Source organism: Leptinotarsa decemlineata, unplaced genomic scaffold, assembly GCF_025532065.1.
Source record: "Leptinotarsa decemlineata unplaced genomic scaffold, Ldec_3_MD MMD2_P_RNA_scaffold_6, whole genome shotgun sequence".
NCBI lineage: Eukaryota > Metazoa > Arthropoda > Insecta > Coleoptera > Chrysomelidae > Leptinotarsa > Leptinotarsa decemlineata.
The window spans coordinates 13,293,669-13,306,857 of record NW_027412533.1 but is presented as its reverse complement, the minus strand read 5'-3'; the positions used below and the strand labels follow the sequence as shown (position 1 = coordinate 13,306,857).

The 13,189-nt window shown below is 31.6% G+C and overlaps 1 protein-coding gene across 1 annotated transcript in view; it reads left to right on the top strand.

Moving 5' to 3' along the window:
- LOC111509878 (N-acetylgalactosaminyltransferase 6) overlaps positions 1-12,496 on the top strand; it is a 39,812-nt gene extending 27,316 nt beyond the window's left edge. The window contains exons 6-10 of the mRNA XM_074170026.1: positions 34-211; positions 837-1,065; positions 1,740-1,961; positions 3,269-3,523; positions 7,215-12,496. Of these exons, the coding sequence (XP_074026127.1) occupies positions 34-211; positions 837-1,065; positions 1,740-1,961; positions 3,269-3,523; positions 7,215-7,388 (1,058 nt within the window). The 3' untranslated portion in view covers positions 7,389-12,496. The remainder of the gene's footprint in view (positions 1-33; positions 212-836; positions 1,066-1,739; positions 1,962-3,268; positions 3,524-7,214) is intronic.
- Positions 12,497-13,189: the final 693 nt, after the last annotated feature.

The following is a 13,189-nucleotide window of genomic DNA, read 5'->3' as shown; positions in this document are numbered from 1 at the left end:
TTTTATCAACTGATTTTTCAATTTTGCTTCCAGAACCTATTGCTCAAGATTATAAAACGTGCGTTTGCCCTTTCATCGATGTTATACAGTATGAAACATTTGAATATCGAGCACAAGATGAAGGTGCAAGAGGGGCTTTTGACTGGGAGTTTTTTTATAAAAGACTCCCCTTGCTACCGGAAGATTTGAAGCATCCCACAGAGCCTTTCAAGTAAGTATATTTGATGGTTGAACAGTAAGATAACTTCAAGACTATTTTTTGCGGTTTTATATTCAATTGTTTCATTTATTCTCATCCGAGAAAAATAATAAATAGTGTATTTGTTGTTCTTACATTTGTTTGATAGTTTTGCTAGTTTTTCAGACAACAAACAATTCAAGTATATACATTTTCGGTGTGGTAATTGAACACTAACGTAACTCAGAAATATTTTTTGTTTGGTTTTCTACCATTTTTTCCTTTATTTCCAATCCTGAAAAAATAATAGTTCCAATGGAGTTATGGTAGTCGGTTGAGTTGGCGTAAGTGGTTTGTTCTACCCATTCAATCGACCGCTAAGTGAAACGGTGGCTCGGGCGCAAGAGACCAGAAGATGGATTTTCACTAAGTAATGTCAGTCTGTGCTAGACATTGCACGTTAATAAATACGATCTCGTTAATCCTTGGCTCCCACAAGTTTCGACTTCTGAGGATACGTCAGCTGGTTAATGGAAAAACATATTTTAACAGTTTTTTTTTCTAAACTGAAACTGATAATCAAGTATAAATTTCACGTCATTGCCTTTTGTTGAAAATGTTTCAAATTAACTGATTAATTTTAATTTCTTCCATATAGGAGTCCTATTATGGCCGGTGGATTATTCGCTATAAGCAGTAAGTTTTTTTGGGAACTGGATGGTTATGATGAAGGCCTTGAAATTTGGGGAGGTGAACAGTACGAACTTAGTTTTAAAATTTGGCAATGCGGTGGTCAAATGTATGACGCACCGTGTTCCCGAGTGGGGCATATTTATAGGAAGTATGCTCCTTTCCCAAATCCTGGAAAAGGCGATTTTGTTGGAAGGGTAAGTGGAGAAAAATAACAAAAATACCTTATTTTAATGAAATATGTTCAGGTTTTGACAGTATAAATCAAAACATTGTGAAGTTAAACATTTTTGTTATCATGCATTTATGTGGAACATTATATTATTTTATTTAAATTGAAAGGGGTATATTTCTAGAAGAGATTAATTTTTAAAAAAAAAAAAGGTTTTGGCTTCATACAAAAAAATGTGGGAATCTTCCATTTACTATATTGTGTAGCAATCCTGTGAATGATATCTGATTCAATTCTATAACGAATGTTTGGAGTACAAACTGGATAGAGAAAGGGTTTTTTTTGTATAATTCAGTGTTAATATAAAAGCAGTTATTTTGAAAGTATTTTTCTTTTGGTTACTCAATGTTTGTATGAAAGTTTTTGTTTTGAGAGGGCTTTTTATTCCAGTTTGTGTCTGAAAGTTACTTTTTTGCACGATATACACTTCTTTGTATGGAAGTAATTTTTTGAAATTAATTGCTTTCTTCTTTTCTTTAGAAGATTCCAACATTTTTTGTATAAAGTTGAAGAAGTAGAAAGCCAAAACTTTTCTTTCCCATCATTTTATTGTTAGCTAAAAACATAAGCCAAGAAAATAACTTCTTGCGTTACACTTTGATTTTTTAGGGAAATCTTTGAATTTATTATGTGTTCTAGAACTACCGTCGTGTGGCAGAAGTGTGGATGGACGAATATGCACAGTATTTGTACTTGAGACGGCCACACTACAAAAATATCAATCCTGGAGATCTAACGAGACAGAAAGCTCTTCGAGAAAAGTTGCAGTGCAAACCATTCAAGTGGTTTATAGAAAATGTAGCTTTCGATTTACCTCTGAAATATCCTCCTATTGAACCATCAGACTTTGGCGAAGGAGAGGTGAGAAGTACAATCTCAATCAAGTTCGTTAGACAGATATATTTTGTTATAAATTAATTCAATCAAACGTACAAAGAATCTTTACACATATATCATAAATACCTGATACGGTATATATTTTTATTGGAAGGTAGTCTGTTTGAAATGTAGTTTTCATTAGTTTGATCTGGAGTAGATGTAACTAATTTTTGCCTTATGTTTCTTGGACATGAATTTCAGCACAATAGTATATTTATTGATATATAATACATCTTCTATTATAGTGGACAATTCACTTTAAACTCTCACACTATCAATACCAAAAACTAAAGGATAATATATTTCAATTCAACAAATGTTAGTGGGTTAGGTCAAGTCTGGTCCAAAGTGAATGGATCTATACGACGCTCTGCAACCCGTGAGGATTTATTGTGGCTCACACCTATTCAAACTCAATTAGGCTTCTTGATGAAGCTGAATAGCTTATATCATAAGGGATATTCCAGGTCAGACGGCAAGAGTTGAATTCTGCCAAACTCTGAAAACATTATTCAGTCCGCAGTGGAGCAGTAAGTACATCACAGCAATACTGTGCTGCTGCATTTTCTAGTCTTCGACAGTCCAAATCTCTGTATATGATGATTCACAGGACAGCAAGTAGTCCTTTTAGACAATATAGTTCATCCCCACTATAGTCTAACTATAATTATAGGTAACAATTGTTTGATACTTCAAAGGATATATAAATGCCTTAGAATAGACCATTCCAGTGATATTTTGCCAGGAGTCTGAAACTTTTCTTGCAGTCCAACAAAGTCTAAAGTAATGCCAATGAGAGGTTATGGTCCAATGAAACCGCTTGCAGCACCCTTCCTTTCAAGGAAGTCAGGAGCTTTGATACCTTCCAGGCCAATCTAGCCAGGAAGAGTCTTTTTTGGCAGTTTACTACCAACTTAGATGTTGCTCGAATAGAGCCAAGAGCTTCCAAGGAAGCTTGGCTGTCCGAGACTATTTTTATTGACTTATGTATGAGGTCTCTAGGTAGATTGATATCTTGTTTCTCAGTTTTTAAATATCAACTTTGAATTCCACATCATGAAATATAATATTATAGACACAATTTGAAAAGTTGAATACAAATAATTCCTTCTTGAATAACTTCTACTTGTTGAATTTAAGGGACTAATATGTCCTTGAAATATTCCTCAAACTAGTTTGAGTCTACCGTATAAAAAAGTTTTAGTCTAGTGATATTTTAAATAAAAAAGTCATGCATCAATTCACACATATATCTATGGTAGTTAAAATTTATTTTATGCTTTTTATAGATTAGAAATTTAGGAGCTCCTGAGCTTTGTGTCGACTCTAAATTCAAAGACAGAGACCAGCCAGTCGAAGTTCAGGAATGCATATCTGATACAAAAAAACGAGGTCAACAGACCTTTACCCTCACATGGCACAAAGATTTACGAGTCAAAGGAAAGTCTGTTTGTTTCGACGTGTCTGATCCAAATGATAAGGCTGACGTTGTTCTGTATCCTTGCCATGGTATGAAAGGAAATCAGTATTGGAAATATGATGTGGTAAGAATTGTCTTTATGTGTTGTAAATAATAGTTTTTGTGTCAAAATGGGCATTTCTTAAGAAAATTACAAATTGCATAACAAGTACACCTCTGAATTGATTTCTTATTGTTCATCATATTGTTTATCATATTGTTCATCATATCTTTGGAAGTTTCCAATTCTTAAGGTAATGAAAATCTAAAGAAAATAGTTGTTTTAGAAGGAAGTTTATTTATGAAAAATAAATATAAGATAGATTCAGTAAGAGTAAATCATAACATATTATTACACTTCTCTGTGTTCGTTAATAAGTTATACAGTTGTAAAACTTAACTACTTAAAATACAATTCAAAGCACTATACTATTTCACTGTACAATTATTTTACATATTTCATTCAATATTAATACTTGTGATTTGTTTTTACGAATAGGTAATGATGTATTTTTTAATACACTAAGATAAAAACTATATGAAGAGAACTAGTTGTTAGATCAACAAAAAAATTAAAATCAGAAAGTTCTTTAATATATAAACATTTGTAAACCTAGAATTTACACAGGTATTCTATAATTTGTATGAACATTTTTAAAATAGTTCAATTTTGATTATTCAGATCATCAGAAATTACTAATCGAGAATGAGAAATGATTTTGTTGCAGAATCTGTGGAACATGTTCTTTCTTACATATCGTTAGACAATTGTCCTGAAAATCTTGCGAAAAAAATTGAATTAGATAATTTGACAAACACTTGGTACACAAATAGCATTTTACAAGTGTAGTTCATGAGGAAGATGAACGAGAATATTTCCTACTCATTCACCAAACTGAAACACCTGTTCATGCAGGTGTACTTCCGTAAGAATGTATCATCTTTCCCACCAACCGATTTCCTGGAGTCTATCTTGTCTTGTGTTTATAGATCTTTTCCTGTAAAAATCCTCACTTGTTCACTTTGTAGTACATGTTCAAGAGGTAGCAAAAACATATGTGATTTTCTGAAACTTCAACTAGCGTTTCCTCATATGACTGATCACCAGTTCGTGCAAAGCTTATTTTTAAATCATCTGAAAATGGAACTTTTTACGGGTTATGATCAATTGTATTGCCAAATTGCGCCAAACTAACTGACTATTATAAGACAACAAATATGGCTCAGGCACCAGTCAATCTAATAATAACACTGATGATCTTTAAACATGACTCAACCTGTGGCAGAAGCACCAAACTCTTACGAAGGTTTCAAATGCAAGAACACTTCAATCTAGCACACCACTATTATAATTTTCATGCAGTCATTGTTCACTGTGGTTCTGGCGTTGAATCTGGAATAGTCTTGCGATATCTTGAATTTATTGGAGCCTTTGGAGACACCCTACATTTTATTCTATGAAAAAAAAAAAGGAAAATTGAACTAACTCTAGGAATATTATTTAGGGTTAGAGATTCCATTCCTTTGAAATATCTTAAATGTATATATTTCTGTCTGGTATATTCGTATCTACAATATTTAATTTCAATTTTAGGAACAGCTAATTTATCAATGATAAATCCTCTTAGGAGATTGAAAAATAAAATAATCAAATGTATATTCAAACAATATATAAGTAACCAAAAAAAATATTCAAATCGGAATTGAAAAAGTTTCTGCTTTATTCGTCTGAGATTCTGATCTCCATTATTTTTTTTTGTGAATTTCATTAGTTCCAACTTCCATTGTCTAATATGATATTATTTGAAATCTCTGAAATAACAAATAAAAATTAAAAAGAGCAGCTGAAAATAATAATTATATTAAGCAAAAAAACCCTGAAAAGAAATTAAAATAAGATGAAAATTAGACAAAAAATTAAAATGAATTAAAAATTAAAAATTAGGAGATTTCAAGCCAAGTTAATTCACAATGTTTCGATTGCTAGTATCCACAATCGTCTTAGGGTGATGACTGGAGTTCTTCCAACGGGAGGTCATTCAAGTGCTTTAACTCATCTTCCCCTTCCCTCTCTCCGCTTCACCGGTTTAGCGGGAGATGGCCGTTTGGCGGGGGCCGACCGTTTTCCGCCTTATTATGGGTTTCCATATGTTGCGCATCTGTACGCTAGTTTGGCTGAATGTGTCGTGGATACTAAAAATCGAAACGTCGTGAAGTAACTCGGCTTGAAATCTTTTAAATTTTAATCATTCAATTTTTTGCGTGATTTTTATTCTATTGTATTTTTTTTCAGGTTTTTTTTGCCAAATACACTTGTTATTCTCAGCTTTTCTTTTTGATTTTCATTTTCATTTGTTATTTCAGAGATTTCAAATCATATCATATTAGATAGTGGAAATCCGAACCAATGAAATGCATCATGAAACATTGTCGACTACTTTTTTGTATTTAATTTCTATTATAATTCAATTATGAATATATGAGTTAGTATTCAAATAATTTATTTGAATTCTATTTAAAAGTTTAATCCTGTTTTAAACATTTCTGTTTCTTGGGATTAATAAAGGTCATTATTATTATTTCATGTGGTGTTCGCCGAAAAAAGTTACATAGTGCCTGAAAATAAGTTTTCAAGAAAAACGTGTTTTTAGTTTTGCAGTGTATTACTACTATGTACACATATTCAGTTTGCTGTAAGGTCTTGATATCATTGATCTGGGTATCTGTGACGTCATTCCTTCAATCTGCGATGTTTATTCTAGTTGTAGTATGGCGGTAGCTTCAGTTATCGAGTCTGTGATTGGGCTACAATGCAGCTGATTGAAGTATCATTTTCTGAAGTAACCCCGGATTTTCTATCTTATCACCACGAATACTTTCTTTCATTTTCGTAATTTACATGAGAATTTCATCATTAGCTATTAATTTTCATAAATTCTATTTTATTAAAATGAACGCGAGTGACGATTTTAAAAAGCATTAATAGGTTTTCCATTAAGAACTTAAAGCGGTTAATGGGATATACAATAAGGTATGTAATGAAGATGAATCTTCTTCAAGTTCTGGTTTAAATTTTAATGATACACAACTGAATAGTTCTCGCTACAGCATCGTAGAACTTGAAGAATCTGTCGTACCTGTACCTGTACCTTTTTTCAGCGAATGGTTCTGAACATACGATTACCAAATTAAGGGGTAAACGTTTTTTTTTGCAAGTTTGATGAAGTCCACGCGAAAGAGAATACTTTGAAGTGTCCAAAACCATCGATGAGTTAAAACAATATTATTCATAATTTAGACTTATGAAGTCAAAATTTAGACTTATAAAGTCACAATTCTAGATTAAAGTCGAAATATTGAATTTGATGAGAACCATACAAAACAGAAAATAAAAATATTTGTATTTCTGTGCTTTCATAAAAATTGATTGAAATAAAATATATATTCAATCTTCTAGAATACAGCAAATGTGTACATCTTTTTAGATATACTAATATAAATATCGATAATTTAGTTCCTAAAAGCAATTATTTAAATGATTTTCAGAATAAATTATTTTACTAATTGTCAAACATCTGCCTGGTTTGGTATAATATTTCGGAAAAGTAATGGAAATATAATTGAACTGTTTAAAAAAAATTATTGAAATAATCATAATATTGTAGCACCTTAAATATGATGTTTTGACTATATAATTAGGAGCTCATGGTTTATTTTTGCTCTGAGCAAAATTCGGAATAAGAAATCAAAATCATAATTGTCCTTCTCCTTTTCAGGAAAAGCAATGGTTCTTACATGGAGGAAATCCGAGGTGTCTGGATTGTGACCCGGGAAGGAAACGACTTTATGTCACAAAATGTGATGAACATTCCAAAACTCAGAAATGGCGTTTTGAAAATGTAAACTTGACAATGATTGCAGACTGGGAGAATGTAGGTGTGCAGAAGTGATTTGCAAAGAAATATCTACAGTGTGTGGCAAAAATTCTTCTTCATTAAAAACAACTGAAGTGATTTCTATTTTTATCTCACATTTATTCTTCAAGGTTTGCACCATTTGTCTTCGAAATGGACGAAAGGAACATAAAAAACGTACCTTAGAATCCAATAACAATATTTCATTTTATAGTTTAGCTAAAGGAATTTTAGTTATAAAATCTGTTATTGTACTGAAAAATATTTTTCTATAGGCATTTTTTTTATATGAGAGACACCCTAATACAGTGAGCCCTTAAATTATAGAACAAATTCATTATTTTTCAAAATATGTACTTTGACGAAAATTCCGAAATATGACTCTTTTAATATTTTTTAATGCTGATATTTTTCAATGCATCTTTGAAAGAAATTATGGGTTATTTTTCATTTGAAAGGTCTTTTAGATATCTATTCAAAATGCTTTTCTTTATTGACATAGCAGCCCTAAAATAAGCTCAAATCTGACACAGCCAGTATTCAAAATTGAAAATATATATTTCTGTACTGTATTCAAACAAAAAGTAATATTTGATTTCAATTAGGATTACTTCTAAAAAAGAAAAATTCGATGACACCGCATTCAGTGTGAAAGCAATTAGTGTTGGTCCGATTAGTATCAAATATAACAAGGAATTGAAAAAATAGTCTTCACTTCCTATTTTATATTCTTTTGCTTGTAAGCAGAAAAAATTGGAAATCACAATACATTTCACTATTGATAAATTTTCATGGCTTCCTTTTAGGAAATTACTGTACATAATGAACCTGATGACTGATGAAATAAAAAACCTGCAAAAACACCTCCATACAACCATCCTTGTGATAACTATAAACAACCATCAGAAAACCTAAATTTCACAAATGCCATTTTTTAACCAACACTAAGCTAGAATTAGGTGTTTTTGTGCAACACACTTTTGAAAAAAAGCACGTATGATAATGATATACGGAGGTACATCTGTAGTTGCTGGATTCCACAGTAGAAGAGGACTCTGATGTTCCACAAACTCTCTGAATTTTTTGTTAAAAAAAAGAATACAAAAGATAACTTGCAGAAATGCTCCCGCCTGGTTTAATTCGATTCATAAAATATAAACAATAGTCTGTTTGAAATGGACCTTTGTCACTGTTAATATGTTTTGTGCCATATATCTCTTTCCACAATTGTAGGCAGTGTTCATATTTCCTATGGCCATTTTTCAATTTGTGTTTTGCACAACCGCACTTTCCTGAACTATGAATTCTGATAAGCAGCTTGTGCTCTTTGAAACAAGTGTTAATGGTTTGTCTAGCCTAACCATTTTGTTACACTCCTCATAGCTCATTTCATTAATAATATAATTCTCAGTTTCCAGCATCTTGTCTTTAGGGTTGACTAAAATTCTGATGCATTGTATTTTAGAAAACGGGGATTTATGAAGACCTTTTCTAAATGTATGTTTCCTGATAAACTCATCGATTTTGTTTGAATACCAGTTGCTATGTCACCATATCGTATCATTTTTTGATTAAGGCAAATGTTGTGATACTATGACGAAGAAAGTGCAGGCCCGTATTTTTTTGTTGTCATTATATAGCTGATAGCTCAGAAGATGAACATAAAAGTAGATTACAAAACATCAAATTTTCTCCATCAACTATGAGTAATCTTAAAAAAACAAAATGACGGGAACTGAAAAGTCTGGAATTCATGCAGTAAGCTGGGAGAACTGCGACTGAAGTATGTTGGTCAGACTATATAAGCTATTGTATCTCGTTTCAAAGAACAGACATATCCAGAAAACTCGAATGTTGCTTAACACATTTCTAGATATGAATTGAAATAATTGAACTTTGATTGAAATTTGAGACCAGTACCTACATGGCACTAAGCTTTCGACAGTTTGGAAATATCAAAGGATGACATGAAGATATATGAACAGTGATAAAGGTCACAACCCAGTCAGTATAATAATGTGATTCATACTTAGAAAATCAATGATGTGTGAAATTGCTAAATATCTTGTTAGATTTAAATACACTTGGGAAACTAATATATTCATCTTTTGATGATGTCAACTTGATTCATAAAACATATCCCAAGAAATAACAAATTTAAGTTTTTGTTTATAAGAGACATTTGGACATTTGTCAAACGTATATTGCCAAAATAATTAATTTGTTTCGCTGCTCACTGTATGTTAATTTTTTTTGTGATGAACTAATTTCTCGTCTTGAAGCACAGGTGATATAAACGGTGTATCAGAAATTCCGGAATATTTGCCTCCATCGTAGTATGAATATATAGGGTCACAAGTCAAGTGCCAAAAACATGTAATATGAATTGAAACAGTTTTAAAATATTTCTCAGAGTACTTCGATTATTGTCACTTACAGTGATAAATAAAGTAATCATTATTTATTAATCAATTTTTTTTTAATGGAGTAAGGTCTAGTCAGTTTGATTGAAATAACTTCTGCCGAGAAAAATTGACCCCCATAAAAGACATTTTACAAAATATGCAATCCAATATGAAGACATCCGCAAGACAGCTCTTTCAATACTTATCTGTATGACCAGTAATATTCGCAAATATTTTATTATACTGTTGCCTCTACATATATCGTTTTTGTAACATTTTCTTACAGCTTATCAGCTATAATAATTATATATAATAATTAGTTATAATTTATATTTTTATCTATGAGATGTTTAGCCTGTACTAAATAAATTTTCAAGTAATTTATTTATTGCAGTAAGGATTGGTAAAACTAAAAAAATGGAATGTTTCATACCGATCAAGATATATTTTTCAAGATATATCTTTCAAAATTGTAATGACAAAATTGTGGTATAACATTAATCATACTGAGAATTTAGTGCCTACTATTATGGAATTGTAAATTCGAAAATAAAAGTTTTGCTCTTTTAAAAGACGAGTCAACATCAATTCTTCTATAATTCAATTTATAGTCTTTCCAGGTCGCTACCTCGCGAAAAAAATATATCTTCCTCAGATTGTCAAAATTTAATGTTGGTAGCTTACAATTTTCTTCTATAGTATTCACCAAATTCTATGTGGACGTTTTTAAAAAGAAATTTGTATGTAAAATTTCTCTCAACGTTGAAAGTCCCCAGTGAATCTTCTCTTCATAAAAGTTTTTGAGAACCTCTAAACTTTTGATACCTTTCATGCTGTTTTATATATGCCTCGTTAACATTGACCATTCGGATCGGTTGTACGTACTATTCCTATTCTTATGATAGGTGAAACTCTGGACTTCTTCAAAGACAAGAATTGTTTTCAGATTTACGGACTGTCACCAGTGATTTTTTGTCTGTATCCGGAAGCTTGACAAAAACTGTTTTTCCATTGAGGTCAAGATTTTCATGAATTTATTGAAAGTCAATACTTTTTCATGCAGGGCAGCATCTTTTACTACTTTTCCAATTGGATAATGATTACAACTGTTGGGTCTGCTTCAATTTGGGATCGATCATACTATGTGCACATGAGAATCCACTTGATTATTTAATATTTTTCATATATCTTTAAAAATACTGAATATTGTATATCGTCCCTTTTTTGGAACTGCTGTACTGTACCAACACTTGCCTAGTAGCACAGAAACACCAATTAAACCTTCAAAAATTTTCATATATTTACATATTCTTCTAAAGTCTATTGACTTTGATAAATTGGACTATTTGTTACCTTCCAAGAGGAATGACTCACAAAGTTTATGAGTCGAAGCAGTTGAAGAAAAACTAATATCAAAACTCTGAAACAAGCACTTTTCTCAATCATCAATCACTTCTTGATGCGCGTTTCACCAACCAAATTGGCGTCTTCAGAAGATGAAGAAAACTGTTTTTTTTTGGAAAAAGTACTTGGTTTGGATTTATTTTACGCCAGAGGTTCCAGTTTCACCTTTTAAAAAAACTCTGATTGATAGTTTGAGATAGCCCTGTCTACTAGAAATGGTACATCTTATACTAGAACCAAAATAATATATGGTCTGACTTTTGCATGGCTTAGCTTAATTGAAATTCGGTTGAAATTGAAATACAGACTTGATAGGTAGAATTTGAATATATGGAGTGAAATAAATCTGTTGAAAATCTTTTCCCACACTGGAAGAGAATCCTGTCTCACGCATATTTCGCTAACCAAGTTAGCATAATCAGGAGATGACTAGAACTAATTTTACAGCTACCTAAAACTTACTTTTTCCAATAAAAATCTTACCTCAGTTACTGCAGTATGGCCTTCCTTGAGGTGTCTCATAGTTCCAATTCATAACGTCTGAAAATTTTGAGGGTATTTCCATTCTTACATTGTTACTTCTTATTGTTAAAACATTATTTTGTTTTGAATCAAATCACCTTTCGTTATTTATTCATTTATACACATGTTATTCCTACCTATGTGAAGAATACACTGATTCAGATGTTTGTCCAGGAGCCAGACCATAAATCTTGCACATTGTTTCTATTTTGGATTTCAATAAAACTAAGATAATGTGTCGAATATTTTGTATTTTTATTATTCTAGAACTGAATAGTTATCAATAATTCGAATGTAGTTGGCACTGTTATTATTGGGTAATTTCATATAAGTACTAAAAGTTGTAGATCGGCTAGAAAAAACAATTCTTTGCAGCACCGATTTTTTAGGAATTTTTCGAAGTTTTTGTAGAAAGAACTTGGGTGCTTTATTGATTATATTACCGATCATGAAAAATAATGTTTATGCAGCTAATAATACTATAGTTAATTTTCATACATATCCACCAGTGACTGATTTCAGGGTTTCTCAAATGTGATGGAAAAGTTGCCGTTTCCAAAAAAGCCACTTTTAATAATAAATTCTTGCCAGATGAATAATAATTCTGTTTTGCATAAGATGAATGTATTAATCGGCGTTGTACTTAATAATTTTGAAACTGGAATTGATGATACACTTGAATTTTGATTATATCTGTGATAGGCTGAAAATTTATTGTTGCCATATGTTTAAGTACATTCCTTTCCATTGTATACGTTTTCAAATTGAAATTGTAAATTGTATTTAAATTATTCAAATAAAGATTTGAACAGAGTAGTATCTATAATTTTCCTTTCATTTATACATATTGATTCTCATAAAATTATAGTAAAAAACTCAGTTGCCTCATCAACACTAATCATTTTTGTCCCTTTTTTTATTGAATATAGCAAAAAAAATGTTACTAGCCGAACTTGTAAAATGTTTCTTGAATTTGATAGAAAGAAGTACTCCCTTTCACTGATCGTATTTCTTTTTCTTTCAAAAAACATCATTCTTCAAACATGGGAGTAGAAAGGGAAAAAAACTGAACAAAACTGTTGCCAAACTTCACTATAACTTTTCCACCAATCCAAATACTTATGACTACACATTACCACCGTATTCACTTGACGAGACGTGTGTGTATTCAGTGTATTCAGATAAGTGAATTAGTTATTTGGAATGGGTAAAATACAAAGCACACTGGAGCAGCAAACTTGAAGTTATTGTTGTAAATCATGCCCTAAAGAAAATAATGCCGGCCGCCACTGCGGCGAGAGTTCGTAAGAGGTAATATTAGCTCAATTGCTGACGTGGAAAAGTGGCGTAAGAGCTGTGACCTGTGCTCTTCGAGAAAGGGTCCGAAAACAAGGCAAGAAGGGAGGTTGAAGCGATACCACAGTGGGTGCCTCTTTGAGAGAATTACTGTTGATATTCGGTAACAAGTACTTTATGGTTGTGATGGACTTTTTTTCCAAATTGCCT